General features: G+C 42.3%; 1 protein-coding gene across 2 annotated transcripts in view; it reads left to right on the top strand.

Moving 5' to 3' along the window:
* Positions 1 to 8,561: 8,561 nt before the first annotated feature.
* Positions 8,562 to 26,228, top strand: part of RASGRF2 (Ras protein specific guanine nucleotide releasing factor 2) — a gene marked incomplete at its 5' end in the record, with an annotated part of 201,360 nt that continues 183,693 nt past the window's right edge. For both annotated transcript variants that reach the window (XM_080925252.1, XM_080925251.1), the window contains one exon: positions 8,562 to 8,849. In XM_080925252.1, coding sequence (XP_080781378.1) covers positions 8,562 to 8,849 — 288 coding nt within the window. The remainder of the gene's footprint in view (positions 8,850 to 26,228) is intronic.

The following is a 26,228-nucleotide window of genomic DNA, read 5'->3' as shown; positions in this document are numbered from 1 at the left end:
GAAAGATTCTATAGATATTTGTTAAATCTATTTAGTTCATAACTTCTGTTAGTTAAACTGTATCTCTGTTCAGTTTCTGCATCCATGATCTGTTCATTAATGAAAGTGGGGTGTTGATGTCTCCCACTATTATTGTGTATGGTTTAATATATGCTCTGAGCTTTAGTAGAGTTTCTTTTATGAATGTGGGTGTTCTTGTATTTAGAGCATATATGTTCAGGATTAACAGTTAATATTGATAGATTTTTTTTTCCTTTGATGAGTAAAAAGTGTCCTTCTTTGTCTTTTTTGATGACTTTGGTTGAAAATCTATTTTATTCAATATTAGGATGGCTACTCCAGCTTGTTTCTTGAAACTATTTGTTTGGAAAGTTTTTCCCCAGCCTTTTACTCTGAGATAGTGCCTGTCTTTGTTGCTGAGATGAGTTTCCTGTATGCAACAAAATGCTGGATCATGTTTACATATCCAGTCTTATAGTCTATATCTTTTTATTGGAGAATTGCATCCATCAATGTTAAGTGATATTAATGAATAGTGATTGCTGTTTCTTGCTGTTTTTGTTGTTAGATGTAGAGTTATGTTTGTGTGCTTTTCTTCTTTGGTGTTTGTTGCAAGAAGATTAGTTTCTTGATTTTTCTAGGGTGAAGTTTCCCTCTTTGTGGCAGAGTTTTCTATCTACTATCTTTTGCAGGGTTGGATTTGTGGACAGATATTGTGTAAATTTGTTTTTGTCCTGGAATATCTTGGTTTCTTCATCTATGGTAATTGAGAGTTTTGCTAGATATAGTAACCTGGGCCGGAACTTAAGTTTCCTTAGGGTCTGTATGATGTCAGTCCATCATCTTTTAGCTTTCATAGTCTCTGTTAAAAAGTCTGGTGTAATTCTGATTGTTCTGCCTTTATGTGTTACCTGTCCTTTTTCTCTTACTGCTTTCAGTATTCTTTTTTTTTTTTTTTTTTTTTTTTTTTTTTTGCTTTCAACATCTGTTGTTTTGACTATTATGTGTCGGGAAGAATTTCTTTTCTGGTCCAGTCTATTTGGGGTTTTGTATGTTTGTGGTTCTCTCTCTCATTCTCTCTCTCTCTCTCTCTCTCTCTCTCTCTCTCTCTCTCTCTCTCTAGATTAGAGGAGTTTTCTTTATAATCTTGTTGAAGATATTTACTGGGCCTTTCAGTTGGGAGTCTTTGCTCTCTTCTACACCTATTATTTTTAGATTTGGTCATCTTATTATGTCCTGGATTTCCTGGATGTTTTGGGTTAGAATCTTTTTGATATTTGTATTTTCTCTGTCTGTTGTGTCAATGATTTCTATGGTATCTTCTGCTCCTGAGATTTTTTCCCCTCTATCTCTTGTATTCTGTTGGTGATGCTAGCATCAGTGACTCCTGATGGCTTTCCTAGGTTTTCTAACTTCAGGGATGTTTCCTTTTGTGATTTCTTCATTGTTTCTATTTCTGTTTTCAGTCCCTTCACCTGGTTTTTAGTGCTTTCCTGTAGCTCTTTAAGTGATCTTGGTGTTTTTTGTGTTCTTTCTTTAAGGGTTTCAACTTGTTTGTGTGTGTTCTCCAGGCTTTTCTGTACTTCTTTAAGTGTGTTATTTATGCACTTCTCAAAGATCTCCATCATTATCGTGAAGTATGATTTTAAGTCTAAATCTTGTTTTTCTGGTGTGTTGGGATACCCGCCATTTGCAGTGGTGGGAGAGCTGAGTTCTGATGTTGCCATGTTGTCTTGGTTTCCATTTCTTAGTGTCTTTCACTTACCTCTCACCATGCTAGGTGATCTTGTTGTCTCTTACTGCAGGCTTATCTCTCTTGTAGGTCTGTGGGCCTGTGATCTCCAGAGGGAGATTGTTCCTGGGTGTTCATCTCTCTGGGTAGGCTGTGAGTTTTGATGGCAGAGCCCAGGCCTGATGCAGCTGGGCTGGGTCCGGCCTTGGGCCATAACTGTGTGCTCCCAGGCAGCACTGACACCTGCATCCTGAGAGTTCTGGGGGCCTCACCCAGGGTAGACATTGGGCAGAGAAGTTGACTGACCCCTCCACTTAGAATGGATAAAGCTCCTGCAGCTCTTCTGATCTTCCAGCAACCTGTGGACAGGCAGGCCACATGTCCTGATGAAACTGGGCTAAGTTAAAGTCTTAATGATTTCCGTTTTCTGCATTTGCATTGATAGGAAACAAAAATGGGCTCTGGCACCCTTCCAGAGTGCTATGGGTCAGATATGATAGAGGGAGACCCCTTGAGAACTAGAAAAAAAATCAAGAGAATCAAGCAGAACCAGTAAAGATTCTTTGTGTCATTCTTCACATGGCATGAATGAAGACTTATTACATTTGGTTATTAATAAATTAACTTATATAAAAGACAGCTGTTTCTCAAATGCTCAAACAAGGAACAGAATTCCATCCTTAACTAATCTATGCATCCTGCACAATCCATCCAAATATCTTAATGGCACTAAAATTTTGGTCGTGAGAGTTGTATATTACAAAATGTATAGCTTTGGTGAAATTCATTCCCAGAGATGCTGAAATGATCTGCTTGGCTCCCTGCTCCCAGTTGCTGCCCAAAACAGCTTTGAGGATTGCCACGAATTCCAGGTCATCTTACTTCATTCAACTTTTTAGACAGATCCACTCAGAGCTTCAGTCAAGCCCTGAGCCTTCTAAACATACAGAGACTGAACAGCAGGTGCTAAAACTAACTTTCTTAAGTCTAACCAAATTTTCTAATTTTTCTACCACTCCTACCCCTTTAGAGAATTTTTCATTGCCCATATTCACCAGGAAAAAGTTATGGAGAGTTGTCATCCAAATTCCCTGGGTTGGGATGTCTGGTAATGGTTGTTTTACAAATTATAGAAAATTGGTCATTTTAAGGAATAATTTGGAAATGGTCATCATTTTGAACAGGGGGGAAATGGGTGGGGTGGATTACTAAATTTATGAACTAAGAACCTTCTTGGTTCAAAGAAGAAATTGAACATCTTTACCTTCAGGTGAGGTTGTTTATTGTGGCAAGGTAGCACAGGGTAGAAATTACCTATTTCATCTGCAAACTAAATACTTTCCAGAAAAGAATACGTTATGTAGAATAGTTGACTGTTAGCTTTGCCAAGACAGAATAAACAGTTCCTTATAATCCTACTTTGCAAAGGTCTGTCAGATGATCCTGAGCCAGAAGGCTGAAGACTGATTATCTAACATAAGAAATTAGAGGGCTGTCCAAGTAGTCATCTGTCTTACAATTGTTTAAGTTTGAGAAAATGTATTGGTGCTTCTTATATAAAAGTTATTTTTGGATTTCTGACATGGTTGAAAACTAGTTATAGTCTCATTTTTAAGGTAGATACACATACACATACACATACACATATACATATATGTGTGTATGTATGTGTGTGTTAGCTGTCTTCAGACACAACAGAAGAGGGCATCAGATCTCATTACAGATGGATGTGAGTCACCATGTGGTTGCTGGGATTTGAACTCAGGACCTCTGGAAGAGCAGTTAGTGCTCTTAACCACTGAACCGTTTCTCCAGCCCTAGTTATAGTCTCATAATCAAACTTAACTTTGATTATGTAACAGTGAGAGAGAGGTTGTAGAGTGGAAGACATAGTATTTAGATAGCATTATAGGCTAAAATCTAAACATAATCTAGGGATAGAAGCTTATGCTTTAAGTTAAGAATGATGGTAGACTACTTTAATTGACAAATATGATGGTTTGGATGTCATTTGTATACTGTACTATGTAATTTACATGATTGTTATGGTTTGGTTCAATTTATGAAGAAGAGTTACTTTTTTTTTTTTTTTTATGTTTTCTTATCGGAAAGAAAAGGTGAGGTGTAGGGGTGGTTTTGATGCTAAGGTCCTGTCCCCAAACAGTTCTTGATCTGTCAGTAAAGAAGCCATGGGCCAATTGCTGGGCAGAAGGAACAGGCAGGACTTCAGGGTCTCTGCAGGCAAGAGACAGATGCCAGAGAAGGGGGACAGGAGGGAGAGAGAGAAAAAGGGAGTTCACTATGCTTCAGAGAGAAAATCCAAGCAGCCATGTGATCTCGGGTGGAGACGTGGCCTGTGGCGGCTCCTACAGGTGTGCACTTAGGGGTGTTTACCTGGGAATAGATGTAACTGAGCAACTAAAGTTGAGTGCAGGTGGAGAGGAATGGAGCTAAGAGTATTGATAAGGGCACACTTCTCCAGGCAGGCGATAAGTTGTGAGCAGCAATTGTGTCTATAAAGCAAGTCGAAATTGAGCAACATGTGTGTCTGTGCTTTGTATCCGTGGATTCGAGGGAATCTGGGTGGGGGCTGGTAGTGTGGTCTGTTCCTGGAGTTAAGGTGGGGTAGCAAAAGCTACATGAATCAGAGAGAAATGCATTTTGGTCTTTAAAAAAAGGCCACAAAATTGTAGTGGTAATTTTGGCTAAACTGCTTTGGCAGGTTGCATTCCTAATCACCTGCCAGAGCCATTTGCATTCATAAATGAATGGCACACACACACACACACACACACACACACACACACACACACACAAGTTAATTTTAAAAGCCTTGACAAGCTCAAAAGCTGGGCAGTTCTAATCCTTCCCACTGCTAGTAAACACTCCCCCTCTGATACTTTGGAGTTAACATCTTTTAAAATCTGTATTTCATTTCTACTACCTGAAACACAATTGGAAAGTGGCCCATGTGGCCCATGTGTCTGTTTCCCCCCCCCCAACATAGTAAGCTCTGCCTCCTTTCTTCTCTCCCCTGGTTCCTAACCCGTGCAGATCCCCAGGTCCAGCTTTAGTTCACCTGTCCAGCCACTGGCTGTAGAGCATTCCTTTATTGCCAATCAAATCCAGCTGGGGACGGAGACCCCAGAGTCTGGGAACTTGGCCTTTGGGAACCGAATTGAATTGAGACAGTATTAGAACCAATCAATCCCTAACACAAAATGGTCCTCCCAGGAAAGAATTCATGAAATTCAAGAGGGAAAAGCAGTGACTTTATAGAGGAGCCTCTTACCATCTATTTAAAGAAGCGTCCCTTTGCTAACCTGTGAGATTGGCTAGAAAAGCCCCCTCATTGCTATAGCCCTCTGGTCCTTTCAGGGATACTGGAAGGCATGGTCCAGGGAGTAGTTTCCACTGGGTGTAGGAGCTTAAGGCCCACAGAGGCTGGTTACAGACTTACTGGCTGTGGCTTCCTAGATGCCCCATAGATTTCTAGTTATTTTCACCCTTCAAAGTCTTACAGAATGATCTCAATTTGCAGATGTTTGTGCTTTCTTTAACAACTCAACAAATAATTTCTAAATCGGTTATTTCTAAATCTAGGAAGTTCTTACAGATCACTTAAGTGCTTACTGCACATCAACCCTCCCTGCAGGTGCTGGATTCCATTAAGAATCTGGCTTTGCTACTAAGAATCAACTGAGATGCTTCTAACCACGAAACCCTCTTCTGGACTGAGCACATTGATAGCACCAGGCACACAGTTCCATACCATCTCAGAATATTCCCAAGGGTATCAACTTCTGGCCAGTAACTCTGGTAGTGAATTTTCGTAAATAAAATCCAGTGTGGGGCCTAGAGAGATGGCTCTGTTGGGCAAAGTGCTTATTATCTATGCATGAAGATATAAATCAGGATTTCCAAAACTCATATAAAAGCCAGGCAGGGTATTAGGTGTCTGTAATCTTTACTCTACTATGATAAAATGGGAGGCAGAGACAGAAGAATCCTTAGACGCTTACAGGCCAGTCAGCCTGGCATATGTAGTGGTGAACAAAAAGAGAACCCATCTCAGGCGAGGTGGAAGGTTAAGACCAAAACCAAGGTTGCCCTAACCTCTACATGTGCACATTCACATAATGTATGTACATATTTTCATTTATACAGACACACATGTTCATGCATGTATACACAATAAACACATGCACACACATGAACATCTACACATCTGCACATGTACACATACATGCACGCACACACACACGATATATGAGAACTGTAACAATACTGCAGTCATCAGCCAAACCATGGAGGGAAACAGAGCTTTTTGTCTTTCACTGCCTTGGGCAGATGCAGTTCACACACCTCACATAACCGAAAGTGAGGTCAGACAAAGGTTGAGAAAAATACTTCCTGGGGCTCAAATAAGGAAATTTTATAGGGGGTGGGTCATAACTGGACAGAGACACTTAGTGAAGAAGGAAGTCATTCACATCTGACGGGGTTAGAAGGTATGAATACTCAGGACAAAATTGTTTTTTGTCCTCAACTACATGGTTATGCTCTGGATTCCTCTTCTTGGAGCTGTCTGCAGCTGGACCACAGAGAAGGCAAGAAAAGACTCCAGAGGCAGTCACCCTCTGCCTTCCTTCCAGAACCTTGTGAACAGCAACTTAACTGTTTTTCCCTGAAGAACCGTGCCAGCTCTCAGCTGGGCTAAGCTCAGTTCAACACAGCGCTGTCCTTCAGGTACATAAATGTATGTTAGAGGGTGGCTACTGTTCTCCCATAGACCGTTCAAAATGGCAATTTGCCTGTTACATGGATTTTAATAGTGACATGTTTCTTGACAGTAAAATGCAAAACCACTCAGCTGTTCAGCGAGGCGGTTAAAACACCCCGCAAAGACAGCCTTTCAGAACAGGCAGGACCCCGTGGCGATCAATTTGTGAGCACACAACCTCTGGACAAGACAGGTGTATGGCCATCAATTCCCTGCCCTGAAAGGAGGAATTTTGCTATTCTGTTCTTTCCACAATACTCTCTTGGCCACTATTTTAATATCTGGCTCTGGAGAATAAAAAGAATTCGAGGCAGAATCAAAAAGAGCGCTGTGGGGTTTCACTGGCTTCTCTTGAAGCTGCTGGAACACCGTCTCTTTCCCACTTGTGTTTTGTTTGAGCAGAGCATCTTGCTTTTCCAGTAGTAGCTGTAAGATTTGTTAGTCAAATGACTCCAGGACTTAACAAGGGACCCTGCTCAGTGTGTGTGTGTGTGTGTGTGTGTGTGTGTGTGTGTGTGACAGTTTGGCCTCTGGGGACAACTTCTGTCCCTGACAGCAGTTTCCCTGATATTTCTCCCCTCCTTTTTTTTTTTTTTTTTTTTTTAAGCACCATACCGAACATTTAGGATTTTTTTTTTTTTTTAATCTTAATCACATAACAGGTGTCCAGAAGGATCTGGCACATTAGCTGGCTTTCTGGGAACACTTGACTTCTATCAACGCTCACAGCTGGTTTTGATCTCCATGGTGCAGGTACAAGCTGAAAAGCCAACACTGTGGTTTATGCAAAGCCACCTTGTGACTCCACCTGCTGCTACTGAACCTTTTTGTAAGTATGAGTTTTGGGCACATGAGCTATAAAAATATGTGTCTCCCAGTGCCCATACGCCTATCTGTGTTCTGTCTGTAAGTGCTCATATCTGATGAGTGTGTTCAGAAGTGTGTGTATTTGTACGCTGGCATGTAAATGCATGTGCTTGTGCTTGTGTGTGCGTAGCAGAAAGGGCCTGTGTGTGTTTATGTAAAGGTGTACATTTGTCTGATGCTTGTGCGAATGTGTTTATGATAATAAATGTGTGTGCACTGAGAACAGTAAACATGAGTGTTTGAGATAGCACTAAGGTATGTACATCCTGTTTAAGTAGGAATTTGTGGGTTTGCATTTTTCAGAACTGCATACTGTGGGTACATTTGTTATTGTGAATGTGTATCTGCATGCATAGGAATGTGTTATTCGTGCCTGTATTTCACTCTTAGGTGTATGACTGTGAGCATTGGGTGAAAGGGTATTTGCTTATTTATGTTGTGAGTGCACAGATGCTTGTATGCCTGTGCTTGTATTTGTGTGCATGTGTGCTTTTGTGTAGGAATATGCACGTTGTGTGCTTGTGTGCGTGCATTGGTCTCCATGTGCGTATCCAGTGTGTGTTCGTTTGCCTGTGTATGTGTGAGGCACATTCCTGCGTGTTTGTGATGTGAGTGGCTGGGTGCCATCACGCTCCTGCCCCTCCTGGGCGATCTGCCCCATCCAGGCTTGGGCAGAGGCGGAGACCAGGGACCTGGCGGACGAGTGGAGGGTGTGCGCTGGGGCGAGCAGGCAGCGCCTCCGCGGCCGCCACCGTGCCGGCTTTACCCTTTAAATCGGTCTCCAAGCCGATTACTGCTGATCTCCCACGTGACGTTTTACCTTCTGTCTCCCGGAGCGCGTTGCCCGAGGACAGTCCTCCTGCTGCCGCGCGCCTCGCAGCACAGCGCAGCCCTCCGCAGAGGCTGGGCTCCCGCAACACTTCGGGTGGAGCGACACGGGTGCGGGCGCCCTCCGAGGGCCACTCGGCGCCGGGCTTCCGGGGATCTTGGAGGCGTCGGGGGCCGGAGAGGGTGCGGTCGGGGAGGAGACCGTGCCCCAGCCCGGATAGGCGCCCTAGGTCTGGGCGGCGAGCGGGGTGCCCTGTGGCAGGCGGTCTGGGGTGCGTCCTCCCGGAGGACGATGCGATGACCCCGCCGCGGAGCTGAGGCTGCGAACCGATCGCCCTCCGCGCCCTCGCCATGCAGAAGAGCGTGCGCTACAACGAGGGGCACGCCCTGTACCTGGCCTTCCTGGCGCGCAAGGAGGGCACCAAGCGCGGCTTCCTGAGCAAGAAGGCTGCCGAGGCGAGCCGCTGGCACGAGAAGTGGTTCGCTCTCTACCAGAATGTGCTCTTTTACTTCGAAGGCGAGCAGAGCGGCCGCCCAGCGGGCATGTACCTCCTAGAGGGCTGCAGCTGTGAGCGGACGCCCGCACCACCTAGGACCAACGCAGGACCCGCAGGAGCCCGGGACGCGCTGGACAAGCAGGTACCTCGCACCCTCCTTTCCTTGTCTCCCAGCACCAGCCCTCTCGCTGTCTTGCTTGACCACCTCTGGTGCTGGGTGGACAGCAGACAGTGCAGGGACAGCGCTTGCTCGGAGACCCTGCAGCAACCCATCTCCCTGTGAGTGTGAGCAGGGAGATCCTGACAATACCATCTTTTGACCCTACAGCCTAGGGATCAGCTGGGCTAGAAACCAGGCTGGTTTAGCTTGCTTTTTTTGTTTTGTTTTGTTTTGTTTTGTTTTCCCTTCGCAGTCCTCTTAGATGTCAGGTTAGATTTCTCTCAGTTTCCTTCCTAACCACTCCGTGCTGCTCTAGACCTTAGTGTGGAGATGTGTGTTGACACCTGTTGGATATAGATAGGTTTGGTGAGACCAAACTACCTTATTTAGGAAAGTTTGGGTTTTTTTTTTTTTTTTTTTTTTTTTTTTTTCTTTTTATTACTGGCTCAGGACTGGCAGAGTTCTTTACCTGCCAATGATGGCTCACCGGAAGTGCTGGGAACCAATCCCACTACCAAGACAGACGCTTTTGTTGGTCCTTGTTAATCACGCTTTGTAGTTAAAGGTCTTGTGAATGTTTGACCATCGAGGTGAATATAAAGACACTGTCTCCCGAGGATTAGTATTTGTCCTTGAGTTTATGTTTAAAAACATGGGCATTTAAAAAGAACGCTCTGTACTTTAAAGTAAATGAGACCTTTTAGTTGTAGGTCATAATTTGAATGGGTTTGTTGTATGCTCAAGGCGTGGAGAAGGCACTAGCTTAACCTCTGAATTCCATCCCTGCAAAATAAGAACCATATTGATTTCAAATGCCATTTGTTTATTAAAGTTAAAGAGGAATGGTTTTATTCAGCCAAATGTTTTCTCTTTGTCTCTATATCCCAGAGGTTGGAAGAGAGAGGTGTGGTGCGGTAGGGTGGGGTAGGGAGGGGGCTGGTTGCCTTTGCTGTTCCAGAAAAGAAAATGTTTCTAGGCTGAATTTTCCATGCAAATCTGACCAGACTGCATCCACTGCAAACCCCTGAGGCCACTGCAGACACAATGGTGGTTAGGATGGCCACCCAATTTTTCTGCCTCTTAAAACAAAGCTTAGAACTCAGAGAAACTGAAACCACACCAGACATAAGATTGCTTTTGGTTTTCACTGTAAATCATTAACTTCGGCAAATGATAAGTGCTTAAACACATCAGAAGAGTTAACGTTCAAAATGTAATAGCTGCCCTTTGACTGTTGAAGGTGCTCTCAGTTAGTTGGCAGCTACAGGTATTTCGAATGGGGAAAATTCAAGTTGTGCAGTCTAAAAATCTAAGAAAAGTTTTAAGGAAATATACTTCTGAAACAGTATGAGTGTGTGTGTTCTTAAATCGTGTTAGAAGGCCCACAACCCTCTCTTCCAAGGGATTTTAAGTTCCATTGTGTCTAAAATAAAACAGGGTCCTTTACAATACCGTGAATACACACCCCTGACTCGACTCTAAATTGTTTGTTTCCTTTGTATGAATTCTGAAGTTCACCTTTTGGTTACTCTGGTGCTGAGTTTCCAGAGCGGTTAGAGCTTCTGTGACTGTCAAACCTGCCAATGTTACTATTTGCAAAGCATTGCTTAAATGCTGGGGAAAGGTCAGGACTTGCATCTTCAGAAGCGTTTGTCTTCAAGTCATGCTCTAATAGAGACTTGAAATCCCTGGCTGGTTGGGGTTCTAGGGATGTCATCCTATGTAAGTTTTTCTTCTTCTATTTACTGTCACACATGCTGTATTGCTTATCACCTCAGGCATAATCGGGAGGCTGGGAATTGGGACCTTTGTCATTTGTAAATAAACATCCAGAAAGGATTTGAAGTTGGGCTTGGGGAATTTTTAAATTTTCCTGTATGTTAGAAATGCTTTGTTGACATGGTTTAGCCTAGCCAAATAATGCTTTTCTTGAACACTGCTATCTAGAGGCGACTGAGGAATTAAGAAGAGATACTATGGAGATAAGAAAGAAGGAGAAACATTCCATCCTAAGTCTATAGTGTATGCAGTTGGCCTCTCCTGAGTTAACTGTATCACTTTCTAGTGTTGTGACCATCTGTTTCTAAGGCTATTAATGCAACATTGTTGTTCCATAGAGGATGTGAACTGCAAATAGTAACAAACACTGTATCTGAAAAGCTAAGGACAGGATTGAAATGACTCTGAGAAATCGGGTCAGTAGCCACATGAGCCTATAAGGAACATCATCCACTGAGCCAGAGGCATCACCAGTCTACAGAGAAAGAATCCGGATCTCTGGATATTACAATGACTCAGTTCTTGAGGTGAACCACTGCTAACAGTTCTTGAGTTCTGTTTCTATCTCAGATCACTTTAAATTTCTAGTTTCGTATGTTTATAGATAAATTATAAGAAGAAATACTACTTGGTTTAATTTACCTAAATAATATTTCAAATTAAGTGTATTAGTAAAAGTTAAAGAAAAAGATCAGAAAATGGAACAGAACATAAACCCTAAAGTTTCTTTTCTTTTCGTGAATAAGCTCATTTTTCAAATATGCCCAAGTTGGAAGAATATTTGTGCTGCTCCATTGATCTCATGGTATTCCAGGATTTTTTTGGGGGGTGATTATTAGTCTGTCTTATCAGCCTTTCCATAGTGGCTATTTCTTTAGAACAATAATGATGATATAATCAAGTGAATATTTTTTTAAAAAACAATGCTTAAAGTGATTCATCGCCTCCAAAAGAATGTTCCTGTTTTCAAATATGTATCTGGGTGTACTTCTTTCTAAGTAACCCCATTCAGGGCAGAGGAAAACATCCCTCTTAGCAGTCAGGGTTTGGTGTGCTCTGTTCTGACCCGAGATGCTATTCTTTCTCTACCATCTCATCTAACTCGGCACTCTCCAGAGCTTAGGAACAGCTTCCTCACCACCATCCTTAATTACTTTCATTTTTACCTGTTGTAGCTTAGCTTCTACCTAAGTAAAGTCCAACTCTAGATATGACGACTAGGCATGATGAAGAAGGCTTTGTTAAGGAGGCTGTATTTAAATCCACTGAGCTCAGATTAAAACAAAAAAAAATTCCGGATGTAATAGGAGTTGCACATGTAATTCATGAATCCCTGTTTTGTTTGTTCTTATTTAAAAACTAGTCAAATGGTTGTCATTGAGTCTTGAGAGGCACACCTTCACACCATCACGTGCTCAAAGGAAAAAGAGGTTTATTTCCAAGCAACCAATTCCACGTGACATTCCTTCACTTCACTGGAGAGATCCTTTAGGATGCGTGCACTTAGAGAGCACACAGCCCAGTTGGTCTGGTCCACTTATGTAGCCTTATGTGTCTTGCCTGAAGCAAGAAGATGTTCAGCAACGACTGTCTTTCTTCTTCTTCATCTGCTGTTGTATTCAGCCTACTTTCACTGACTTGGTGGGGGGGCAGGTGGGGGATGGGTATCCTGGGCTTTAGAGGCATGAAGAATTATACATGCTCCTCAGATTTGTGCTGATTTAATGTTAAAGGGACTACAGGTTCCATGAGTTCTCTGTCACCTCATTGCTAGACAGACATTTTAACTTTTTAATTTGACCCCCCCAAGGCAACATCTTATTGAATTAGGTAGAACCGCATGCATGTTCAGAAATCTTTGTAGAAGCAGAGGCCAGGAGGGGGAATTTCCATTCTAGTTCATGATCTTGGACAGGGGCATAGTAACCAACTCTCCATTTACTTTCTCATCTTTACTGAATACAAATAAAGGGAAAATGCAAGAAAGACATCCGTTAAATCTTATAAAAATTCCAGAACTATTTCTTACTTGAACTTAGTAAATATTTCTCCATTAAAATTGAATAAAAGAAAAAAATTAAATAGATTAGGAAAAATTAGTTATTTAATACTGGCTACTTTGGTATTTAGATTATTGTAATTTGTGTTGAGAATACAACATGGGAAAACTCATGTTTGGGGTGTTAGGAGTCTGTAAAGATGCTTTGTCCTGTGAGCCGCACTGGTCTGTGGGTTTTAGTCAGTGAGAAGTACTGCACCCTGGAAAGGTGGGAGACATTTGCAGTGTGATACTGTTTTCTCCATACATTTGGTTCGAAGACAAGAAGTTAAAGACAATTATATTGTCTGTTTATTGCAAACTCTATTTTCAAGTTGATATTTATTCCTCTTGACCAAAACTACATAAATATTCATACGGTGGTAAATATAATTTAAATATTACAGAATAGAAAATGTTAGTTTTTAAAAGCCATTTTGGGGATGAAATAAATTAGATTGTCAAGGCATATTTATTCATCTTGAATCCTAATTTTCATACTTTAAAGTGGCTTTGTGCTTTTATGTCTATTTCTCCTCTAAAGGGATTTATACTGTTTATTAAGTTTGTTTCCTTTGACTGTTGAATATTAACTCTTTGTAATACATTTATATACTAGGAATTTACATATATTCATCTGTACCAGTGACACTTCAAGATATGATTATAAAGCCAGCCTATAATCCCAGCATTTGGGAGACTGAGGCAGGAAGATTGCTGTGAGCTCAAAGCCAGCCTGGATTATGAAGTGAGCCTCTGTCTCAGAAAGTTAAAACTATGTGAGCCACAGGTCCCCTCTGCCTGAGTATGGGAGGAATGGAAATCACAGAAGAAATTCTTTCTGAAACTAGTTCACCCAAGCTAAGGCCTACAGACAACAATGTACTGCAAAATGGCAGGCGGACTATGTGGCATGGACACATCCTTGGCCTTGGTGTGGGCCACCCTATCTCCGCTCCAGCGAGCACACTTGGCAGTGTTCACACAGTGACAGAAACCACTCATTTCTCATAATGTAGCCCCGTCTTGACGTGACGTACGATGCTATAGTAAAATCTCAGCCAGTATTTTAATGAAAGCCGAGACGGTGTTAAGTAGGAACCTGGAGCTGTGGAAAGTTCTTGACTGTTAGAGCACTTGGCTCTTGATTAACCATGGCGTTCTTCCGGATTTGTTTTTATATTTCTCGCTGGTGTAACTTCTAAATTTACACTCAGTCCTCAAGGAATTAAAATGAGATTGCCTGCCTACTTAGGAACAAGGCAGGATGTTCTCTGCCTGTTCCTGCAGAGCACATCAATGTCACAGGTGGGTCAAAGATGCAGGTAACATGGGCCTATGATTGTCCCTTTTTACTAAAAAACACAGGAGCCAATGAAAAGTAAAGACACAAACCATTTCCTTTATATCACCTCCCATTGGCTGCAGGATGCTTCAAACGTCCTTTCAGGGCAAAGGCAGAAAAAAAGTTACCACATTTAAGTTGATCTGCATCTGGGCAACTTGTCTCTTCTTGAGTCCGGATGGAAGACAGGATGCTAAAATTGGGGAGGTCTACTGAGAACAGTTCCACAACATCCAAGCAGGTGGATGAGAAATGGACTTCGTGAAGACTTGAGGAGATACAGATAAAATGATGCAAGTCAAGCTATCTTTAAAAACGAATGTGTGGAGCCTGAGGCCATTTTCCTTTACTTACAAGTGTGGGCTGTGCTTATACAAAGGCATTTCAGAGACTGTGAGAACCGGTATGGGGGTGGGGGCAGAACTCTGGGTACTGGTATTTGGCATGGCTACTGGGTTCCTCTATTTTATTTAGGATGATTAATTTAGACAACACCCAATTCATTTCCTAAACTGTATCTGAGACTGTGTCTTTTGTGTGAGAAATGTAACAAGAGCCCTCCCCTCCCCAGACCTGTCGGAGCAATATCCTCTGTTGAGTCCCTGCAGTTTTACACCCATCAGACATAGAATCAAGCACGAGTATTTTATCCACTGTTGTCCCCGATGTGTCCCCACACTCAATTCTTTGTGGTTTTGCAACACTAAGGTCACCATTCATCAACCAGTGTTTCTGTCATTTGTCAGTCAATACCCTAATAGTTGACACTATTTTAAGGCAGTGAATAAGACCTCATTAATCAAGTGTGTGGTTTGCTTTGTGAGTGCTGCCATTTTCTTCCCCTAGGGTTAATAGGGTCTGTCCCAAGGATGATTGCTTTATGTCTTCTTGATTGCAAGGGAGAAATGTGAACTCTCTTAGTCTTAAATAATGGTCGAACATGAGGGCCAGGAACCTCGAAAATGCCATAAGGCCACACAAGAGGGTCTCTCTGCCTGCATTAACACCTGCCTATTATTTGAATAGTGTTTTGAGCTGACTGCTTTAAAACACTGTTACCATTAACCACTCTGTGTCCCCATATTCCATGAGTCTCTAACTTCTAGCCACAATTGCACCAATGTGGCACTTCCATTTTTATAAAACAAGTTCTCATATTATAGCTCAGGCTGGCCTGAAACTTACCATGTAGCCCAGGCTAGTCTTGGACTCCAAGAAATCTCTTTACCTTAGGTTTCTCAGTGTTGGGATTGCAGACTGACTCCACGATGCTCAGATGTCCACCCTTTTTCACAATGCATGAATTTCTCACTAAAGCATCTCTTATTTCCTCTTGCATTCAAGCTTTGACTCTTTCATGACAAGATTGGATTGTCTCAGTTCATATTTTGGTTTTTTAAAAAAAGTCACAATATTCTCATTAATCTGTGAATTAATTATAAAACAGCAAGGTAATGGCCCAGGGAGTTTCATACAAAATTTGCTGGGTGTGATGTACATCATTATTGAAGTGCTTTCTCTAATTAATTTGATCATTAATCAAGTTTGTTAAGGTTATGTTCCAAATGCTAACATTACACATAGACTCTTCTTTCAACAGCAACGGTACAGACTCACTGCATCAGTAAGATCATTCTATAATCTATAATACTGTCCTCTGCTTCCTCTTCTCCTGCTGCCTAAACTGCTTGGGTTCATGTTCATAATTATTCATTACCTTCTAACTCTTTAGAAATTATTTACACGTTCTTTAAATGATAAGCTTAAAACAAACCTCATTTTCAAAATGTGGCTGACACAGAAAATAACCTTTAGTGAGTCAGTGTTTGAATTTTCATAAAACAGGGGAATTTTTGTGACTCAGACTCAGGTCCAGCAACTGACACGATCGGCCCTCCAGAAACCAACCTCGAGCCAGCTCATCCTTATTGTCCCACCATGGTAACCGGCATCCTTCCTTCTCACAGTGTGGACTGCTGTTGCTTGCTTTTTTGAGTTTCGCGAAGTCACACTCATGCTGCAGTGTCCCGTGTTGGCTTCTTTCCCAAAACTTCTTATTTGAGAGATTTCTTCATGTTTCTGGATGCGCCAATTCCTTCTCCTTCTCTTCAGTCCACTGGGTCTGTGTAAACAGCTTCTTTATCCATTTTACGGTTGATGGGCACCAGGGATGCTCCTGGTTTGGAGCTACTGTAAGCAATGCTACAAACCTATAAGCAGGCTTTTGTGCATGAGCACATTTCTGTTGAGTAGGCATGCAAAGGAATGAAAAGTGTTGGCTTATAAGGCACATGAATATTTAGCTGCAATATTACTGCTCAATTTCCAAAATACCTGTTTGTATTGCTATGCTCTCCCAGCTGTTCATAAGCTATCCAGTTTATATACATTCTTGTGGCCTTTGGTATCAGGCCCTTGGTAACAGTGTGTTTAGTGGTGAACATACAGTGATGTCTCATTTTCAGTAAATTTACCCGATAAGTAATGAGGCTGAAGCTGGCACAGTGGCACATTTATTGAGTTGATTTGTAGGAGTCTAAGTATCATGTTAAGCTATATGATCTGCTTTGTACATGAAAAGGTTGACTCTCAGAAATGCAAAATGCTATTTATCTTTGAAGCTATGAATTCATTGTCAGCTGTGTGTATTGAAGACTCTTTTATTATGGTTTGACTTTCTGTTCTCTTAGTGCTATCTTCAGGAGAACAGAAGTTATAAACTTCCATGTAGTCCAAGTTCCATGTATCTTTTTAAAGTGACATTTTGTCTGCCCCTGCTCTGAATACAACAATGAGCCACCATCCCAAGACACTGAATAGAAGCTGCCAGAGCTGCAGCCTTCCTCTGCTGCTGTGTTGTGTCAACTTATGGCCAAAGACACCAAGACACATGTCTGAAGTTACGACACTCTGTTAAGTGGAAATGTGCGTTGGAAGTTGCTACAATAGGGTATTTTGCTTTCATGGGAAGAGCCTAAGGGTGATTCTGAAAAAACAACAAAATAAACAAGACAATTTTAAAACTCCCATGTGCTCTCCTGAGGTGTAAGGTGTTGCCCTCCTAAGAGCTGAGTCTGAGTTCTTTTTCCACTCACACGGAATTGGGCAGTTCATCCTACCAACTCCAACTTCACCTTTTCTAAGCCATCCCCTGCTGATGCCTACCTTTCACGGGGAAGGGGCCCGCACAGAATGCACAGAGAACTTTATAAAATAGAGCCAGAATTCAGTTTCATGTCCTGAGGCCCTGTCCCCTATGCTGCCAATCGGGCTGGTGCTGCTGGAGAGAGGGGAAGCCTGGCGACTGGCCATGCTGGAGGAGGCAGAATCTTGGTTTTCAGCCTGGGTCTAAGCCATGCTCCCTGTCATCCTAAGGTCACTTTCTCTACCTGACTTGTTTTGATTGCTAACCTAGCGAGTGGCCAAGAAAGATGGTGCCTTTCTACACCAACTCTGTTGGTCAAGGAACTTTCCTAGAATGAACAGATGAAGAGATGAGGATAAAATGACAACCAGTCCGTGGCTGGGTGTCATACTGCTCAGCACAAAGGCTACAATTGGAAACAGCTGACTCAATGACCCAATGACCCAATGACCTAGTGATGGTGCTAAGAGCACCATTAGTCCCAAAAGGCATTCAAAGCCTTGATGTCACCCACCTATCAACAAGCAGGAGGGACAATGCTTCCCCTGATGTGACCCATCCCGCTGTGAAACAGATGAGTGAGTGTTTGCTGGGAGTACCATGTGTATATGAATCGCTAGCCTTGGAGTCAGAAATAGGGAGACTTGGCCTGCAGCTTGGGCCAATTGGTGGTCTCCTTAAAGAACCAGTCCTTACTGGGGTATCTATGCCCGCTATCCGGGACTTCAGTTAGCAGCTTGATTTGTTTCCGGGTTTATATCCCCAAGGAATCCATATGGCATGCCAGTTTGTTTTGCACATGAACGGCTGAACAGTGATGCCCCTAGCATAGTCTGAAAACCGAGTTCTACCCTAGCCTGGGGTAACCATGCCACATTGGTCATGGACACATAGCTCCACACAGCACTCCAGCAGGTGCCACTGGTCTCAGGTTCCCTGGACTGGGCCCAGACATCTGGAAAGCCAGGCTCTGTGTTAGTAGCATTGCTCTGCATAGTAGAGTGAGAGATTAAAGTCTCTTCAGGACACTTACTCCTTTTCTTGTGTTGTCTTTTGAGATTGGGCTTTGCCACATTGCACTGGCTGGCTTTGACCTTGTGAGTGTCCTGCCTCAGCCTCCCAGTATCTGGAATTACAGACACCTAGTACCATGCTTGACTTGCTGCTTCCTGAGATGCATGCAAAGTTGCATGGACCCAGAACAGGTACATCCTTGAATAAACACTTTCCATCTGACCGGCAAGGCTTGGTGCCTCCTTCCTTCTTACTTGAGGCCTCGTGTAGCATTCCTAAAAGGGCAGTTACAGCTCAGAGAAGCACGGGGTCTCCGTGGGTCCATTTTAACAAGGTCCAGTGGTAAACTAGGCCTGTATGCCTGGTAATTTCGATTGAACTTTGGACATTGTGTATGAAAAATAGGAGCAACTCGAGGCCCCCAGTGATATTATTTTTCTTCAGAGGGATTTTTTTTTTTTTTTTTTTTTTTTGCAGGCATTAGTGTCAGGGCATTGCCTTAATCCATCCTGGGATTGAGCTGGTTGGCCAGGTTTCAGGCTTTATAAGAGCTTTCCTGCCAGTTTGTTCCAGTTTCTAAAGTCCTGCATCCTGCCCAGAAGCCAAGGGCGTTTACAGAACTCTTCCTCCTTAGTCCCTTTTGCCCTGCAGAGATCTCAGCCCCAATCTCTGTTAGACCTGCTGCTCTCTGCTTGGGTTCTGTACCTCTTGGCCCTTTATATTTGTGTATTGGAAAATGCCAGGAGGGGAGAAACTTCCCAGACCCCAGACTCACTATGTCCCTACTCTGGGGCATCTGTTTCTTGTGAGTGAGCTGGCTTGTGAACTCAGGGGTACTTGCAAACACATCTTCATTGTATTATTTTCAGCTTGCGGTGTGTGGGGAAGGGAAGGGTTGTCTATAATAAGCTACTTGTCCAATATCACTTAGCAATATTTTTTTCTCTTTTTTAAAAACAAATACTGCTTAAAACCCTTTTTATACAGTATATTTTAAAAATCATATTATCCCTTTGTTCCCCTCCTCAACTCCTCCTACAGCTTCCAACCTCTCTACCCACCTAATGTTATATTCCTTCTCTCTCTCTCAACCCCATTCCCCATTACAGAAACCTAAATCAAAACAAACAAAACCATAATAAAACAAAAAATACCAACCCACTAACCAACCAACCATCCAACCAACCAGCCAACCAGCCAACCAGCCAACCAACCAACCAACCAACCAGCCAGCCAGTCAGCCAGCCAGCCAGCCAGCCAGCCAGCCAGCCAGCCAGCCAGCCAGCCAGCCAGCCAGCCAATCAACCAACCAACCAACCAACCAACCAACCAAAAGCACACAAAACCCATGTGGTCTGCATTTGTTAGTCAGTCCTAACTAACTGGGCATGGGCCTGCCCTGAATTTGAAAGATATACATAGTGTCACTCCATTGGGGAAAACTCATTTCCCCTTGTTTAGCAGGCATAGATTACAAACAGTTAGAGGGGAAACTTCGTGTCTACCTTCTCAGTGCTAGTGTTTGGAGTGGCCTTTTCCTGTGCAGGTCCGGTGCACACTGCCACAGCTTCTGTACGTGCACAAGGGCACCAATCCTGTTGTGTCTGGAAGGCACTGTTTTCTTGACATTATCCAGCACCTATGGCCCTTACAAGTCCTCTGTGTAAGGTGGTCCAAACATGTGGAACTCCTTGGAGGAAAGTAGAGAACTTACCTTCTTTTCCTTTTCTCAAAAAAACACACTTCTCTATCACTCCCAGTTCAATAATTATAAATGAGTAAGAAATCAAAATAATAAACTGATCATTATCAATCTGATCTGAGTCTCTTTGAATATTATATATTTGTACAAGACAAAACAGAGATCAGAACTTGCATTCTGCAGTCCTTACATTATCTTTATATGTATTTACCTTTAGAATTTTCATGGGCCACGAGGTACATATTTTGAAATATTTTAAAGTCCCATGGCATGATCCTTACCTATTCCTCACATAAGAAATTGGCACTTTTCTGTTTTAAAGGTTCCTTATATCTGAATGTCTGGATAGCTCTCTCTCTCTCTTAATTACCTACTTTAGTCAATACACACTTAATTTAGAACATTTACCTTTCTGAAGGCCTAAAGCAATTATTTTCTTCCTAGGAAATAAAAAAGTAATAATTTCTCTTAGAATACCTATTTCTCAGTTTTCAAATGAACATTGTTTTGTAATACACTATATTCCAAGTTGATAATCGTATATATGTATTCATATGCATGTATATGTACATATTCTGAGGGCAGAGGTTGTTAGGTATTTTCTTAGTTAGGGTTACTGTTGCTATGATGAAACACCATGACCAAATCAACTTGGAGATGAAAGGATTTGTTTGGCTTACATTTCTATATCACAGTTCATCACTGAAGGAAGTCAGACAGCAACTCAAACAGGGCAGGAATCTGGAGGCAGGAGCTGGTGCAGAAGCTGTGGAGGGGTGCTGCTTACTGGCTTTCTCCTTATGGCTTGCTCCAAGAACTCAGGATTACCAGTCCAGGGATGGACCCACCACAATGGGCTGAGCCCTCCCACATCAATCACGGATTAAGAAAGTACCTAACACGCTTGCCCACAGGTTGGCCTTATGGAGGCATTTCCTCAATTGAGGCTGTCCTCTCAGATGACCCAAGCTTGTGTCAAGTTGACATAAAACTAGCCAGCTCAGGAACCTTCCCCAATTGCTTTCCACCTTATTTTTTGAGACAAATTTCTCACTGAACTTGGAGCTTTGGCTGGCACATTAGCTCCAGGGGTCCACCTGCCTTTGCCCCTCTACTGCTGGGATGACAGGGGCCCAGCTCTTTACTGGTGCTGGAGACACAAACTCATGTAAAGCGCTTCGTGTTTCCTAGACCTTAAATTATTAATAACTCAAGAGCTAAGTGGCAATTTTTGATATTTAAAAATCATTATGTTTAATCTATACACACCAAGAAAACTTTGACTATTTCCATGTTACGTTTTGTTTTACATGTACTTTATGCTTATGGATAACTAGTAAGATTTCAATGCATACTATCAAACCTTAAAAAAAATAAGGTACTAACAAAAATATATTCATATAGTTTTATGCCAAAATGCTTTTAAAAATCTGTACCTGTATCTCTCTTTTAAAAATAAAGTTGTATTTGCACAAGTGCTTTATCTCCTGCCAGTTCCCTAGGCCAACTGCTGTTAACTTGAGGCTAATTTGGATTAACAGTGATTGCACTTCAGTGACATTAACACCTGGAGTCTTCGCAGCCTTGAGATGACTCTGTCCTGTTTCCTTTGCAGGTGAAGATGCCAAGTGAGCTTAGAGAGCAGTTTAGTAATTCTCTCAGGACAAACATTTACTAAACAGCAAGCCAGGTGTCCAGGGCCCTGGCTTCTACCAGCATTGGCTGAGCTTGAGAAATCTACGATGAGGAGGGAAGTGATTGTGTTTAATTTTATTCTTCCTAGTCTGGAAAAGGCATATTCGAAGCTGGAGTGAAACCATTCCTTAGTCTGATCTTCCCCTTAGTCTGGTCATTAAATTCATTGTACAGGCTGCTGTTTCTGCCCTAGATTCCTCAAAGCACAGCAGTTAAGCAAAACTCTCTGTGGTCACCTTTTTAGCCTTAAGCTACTTTACTGACCTCTACAATGTCTTTGTCAGGACAAGTCCCCGAGAGCCAGGGCACTGAGTGAATATGGGCTGAGTGTCAGCCTCTGAAGGATCCATGGTCTGGACTTGCAGCTCAGGCCTATTTCATGGGGTTTGCCCAGCACTGTGTGATGCTTGGGACTAAAGATGCAGAAGTCAGTTCTGTCATCTCAGAAGGCTCTGAATGGAAAAGTTTCTGTCTGTCTATCTGTCTGTCTGTCTTTCTCTCTCTGTTTCTCTCTGTCTCTGTCTCTGTCTCTGTCTCTCTCTCTCTCTTTCTCTCTCTCTGTCTGTCTATCTCTCCATCCATCCATCCACCCATCCACCCATCCATCTATCCATCCATCCATCCATCCATCCATCCATCCATCCATCCATCCATCCATCATCTATCCATGTACCCATCATCTGTCTGTCTGTCTGTCTATCTATCTATCTATCTATCTATCTATCTATCTATCTATCTATTTATCTATCTATCTATCTATCTATTATGTATGTATGTATATATGTATTTATCTACCTACCTATGAGACAGGGTCTTGCCAGGTAGCACAGGCTGATCTTGAATTCACAGTCCTCTTGCCTCAGCCACTCAGATGATGAATAACAGGTGTGTGTGACCACACCCAGCAATTTCTTACATTTGGATGCAATTTTTTATGGCCTTGACTGGTGCTTGCCACTGGGGCCAACTGTTCCAGATCAGTGAGAACAGTTGTCAGACAATTTGAGTGCATATGAGAAAAGCTTGTGCCCTATGCATCTGCCTCCACATGAACACACAAGAAGGGTCTATCTGTGGGACACAGACTTTCTGTTCTGGCCACAATGCGCATTCATCCTCTGTGGTAGGTTTATTGGAAGGTTGTTTCTGGGCATGTGCAATACAGCGGCTGGCTGGTAGTATTTAGTGTGTATAGAGCACCAGCTATAAAATCCTTCTAGAAGCATCATTGCACAAGTACCTTTCAGCCTGGTGGTGTGGTCCAGGGTCATTCTTCTTCCTGTGCATGGAGGTACTCACCTGTTCTGCTCTTGGCCCTAATAGTGCAGGAACAGTGAGCCTGGCCGGGCAGCACAGTGGAGAGTATCCAGTGAGGAGAGGTCAGGGGTGAAGTGCTCTGGCTCTGCCTTTCTCCGGCTTAGCCAGCTCATCTACAGAGGGGGCATGGCAATTCTCTCCTACTAAAGGGGGCATGCTCAATAAAAACAGATCACTTATTTATTATCTATTTATCATTTATAAAACGTTACCCTGAACTCTTTGCAGTTGCGTTTTCACCTCATTTAAGTGGCTAGGCGAGAGGTTGGTTCTATGTGTTCTGTTCATTTTCTGGTCAATTTTGAGAATCAGACAACTCATCTGCCTTCTTTATGGAAATCCCTACAGTTCTGTTGAGAAGGCATAACTGAATTTCTTAAGCAGTTTAAAGAGTACTTTTATGAACTGCAAGATCATTTACCTTAAAGGCCAGGTCAGCGAGAGGTTGATCTTTGTCGTATGAATCAGTTCTTTCTGACTGTGAAGGAAGATTTCTAGTCTGTCTGTCTGTCTGTCTGTCTGTCTGTCTATCTATCTAATCTAAGTATGTATGCATCTATTTATCATCTATCTATGTATCTATGTGTATGTTTGTATTTACCATCAATCAATCAATCAATCAATCAATCAATCATATCTTGCCTATTTATCATCTATATATATATGCAATTATTTAACATCTATGTATTTCTATATATGTGTGTTTGTATCTACCATCAATCTGTTTATCTATCATCTATGTATGTATGTATGTATGTATGTGTGTATGTATCTGTCTATCACCTATCATGTATATATGTATGTACATAGGCATCTACCTACTTATCTATGAGACAGGGTCTTGCCAGGTAGCATAGGCTGATCTTGCTATTGTGGTGAGCATAATACACTTTGTGTATTAAAGTAAAACTTAACTATTTTTTTAAACAAGTGGCTAAATTAAAGTTCGTGCTTTAAAAGTAGGATTTGTTTTAACTGAGAATGTTAACGCCATACACAGAAAGGGAAAATACTGAGCAGCCATGATGACTTCTGCTCTTTTCTGTTTGGGATGGACTAGCGCCACTTCATCCTGTGCCCTTAGAAACAAACGTGCCTCTCTGGAAGAGTTAAATGCTATTCATTTGTTTTCAAGAAACTTTTCTACCCATGTGTTTGGCAGGACACACACTAGGTGCACGCCTGTGTTATGTTGCAGGCTACAAACTTCGATGTAACATTTTAAAAATCAGTTTTTCATTTATAAAGCATTTATTTTGGAAAAACTAAAAATCACAGAAAGTTGTGAAGGGAGATAAGTTAAATCTCCTGAAATCCCATTCTGGAAACAAAACAAAACAAAAAAAAATTAAAACAAACAAACAAACAAAAAAAACCCCTCTGTATCGGGCTATCTGAGGTGTTTCCCTGACAGGTGTTTCTCTGCATGTGTGCATAATAGAAATTTGCAAAGGGGTCATAATTGGGATTGTATTTTCTGCGGAAATTGTATCCCATTTTTCCTGATCATTATATTGTGAGCATACAGTAACTTTCTTGAAGAGTTTGTGATAATCCTTAGTTTGCTCTCACACTGTACGAGTTTGTCCTTCTATTGTATACGAGACTTCCAGGACCATCAGCAGGGCATTGGTGAACTCCTGGCAGGGTTGGTTGAGCCATGTAAACAAATGAAGAAAGGAACAATCGAAAGGCCAGAGTTTCCCGTTTATCTTCCGTGGTTCTAGGGCTGAAACCCAAGCTGTGCATGCTGAGCCTGTGTCCCTTTGCCCAGCAGTGTCCAGAGCCAGTTTCCCCTCTAACCATCCTAATGAAGGCAGCTTCTCCAATGTCTCTACCTTAAGGACTGTCTTGTTTAATATCCATTTTCCTTGAATTCCTTGGTGGTTCTTGTTTTGTTTGGTGGTGCTGGTGACCAAACTCATGGCCTCACGTGAGCTTAGGCAAGTGCCCATCCTTATAGCCTAATCAAGGTAGTTTGTGGCAACCGAGTGAATACCCAACATGAAACACACATCCTTTAAAAGTTAGTAAAAGTTAGTACAGGAAGAGATATGACCAAATGTCCAATTATCTGGTTTGTTTTGTTGATGTTGGTTAATATTAGTTAACATGCCCAAGACTTAGGAAATAACTTTATTTGGATGAAGACATAGGAATGTTCAAAGTTACCATATTGCTAAAGGTGCCTAAATTTTAATATTTTGAGTTCTGTCTTAACCATGGCATACATTTATTGTTTTAGTAATTCTTTGCATAAGCATTTATACTACCTCAGGATGCCCTTCATTACAGCATCTTAGAAGGCAAATGCGAAGCTCCAGACAAGAGTTAATTGGTTATTTGCTTGCATCCAAGAAACTTTTCTATGCATATGTTTGGCAGGGCACACAGTAGATGTGTGCCTATGTTGTGACGTAGGCCATAAACTTTGACCTTCTCATAAGTAAGGTCGACAGACGGAGACTGACATGGCCACACGAGAAAGAAGAAACACAATGCTTGGCGCTGTCCTAATCGCAAGAGATGACACGAAACACTGCAGAATGTTCTGCCAGCCCACACTTATCTCAGGCTGTCCCCATCTCTTCCTTGGGCTCTGCCAGCCACAGAGAGCTGCTCAGTGGGCGGCTTTGCCCCGGCTGCCTCTTACACTGTGCCCATGTTTACTCATCTGGGAGACTGTTTTCCTATCGTGGTTAAAGAACGATAAACTTGATGGTTGGGTCCTTAAATGAGATTCTGTCACCTTTGCAGCTCTACAAGACCAGAACAATGAAAGCTTCCCAGGCCAGCAGAATAAAACTTTCCTACCTCTAATGGGGAAAACAGCTGCCTTGCCCCATGGTCCTTTCCACTCAGGTCCGGGATCCCCTGCCGTCCCCATCACAGCTTTGCACATGGCATTTAATGCTGAAAGTCACCTTGGTCATGCCTAGGCAGGACTCCAAGGAACACCATGAACTGTTGCCCTGCTCATCTCTATTTTAAAACTTACTGCTGTGATTTAGAATAAAGATGCTTTCTGAAGTTGATGCTCAGACAAACAATATGGCTGGAAATGGTTCAGGGGGTCTTGAGTGGAGTAGGGGTACCCACTGTCTCCATGGTAACCTTTCTGGCAGAGAAGAAGTATGTTTTTCACACAGCTTCCCACCACTCTGCCTGGGAGTCCATCTCCAAACTCCTTAAGGCCGAGGCAAGTGACTCCACAGTAAAGTCCCAGAAAAATATTTTCTAGACATCCTGTAGCTGTCTTCCTACACTTATCCAACAGACCTCCAGTTTTGGAGCTGTATATATACTGACCCCATTACTATGGCCTA

The sequence above is a fragment of the Micromys minutus genome (genome assembly GCF_963924665.1).
Source record: "Micromys minutus genome assembly, chromosome: 11".
Classification (NCBI taxonomy): domain Eukaryota; kingdom Metazoa; phylum Chordata; class Mammalia; order Rodentia; family Muridae; genus Micromys; species Micromys minutus.
This window is presented reverse-complemented; position numbering and strand designations above follow the sequence as displayed.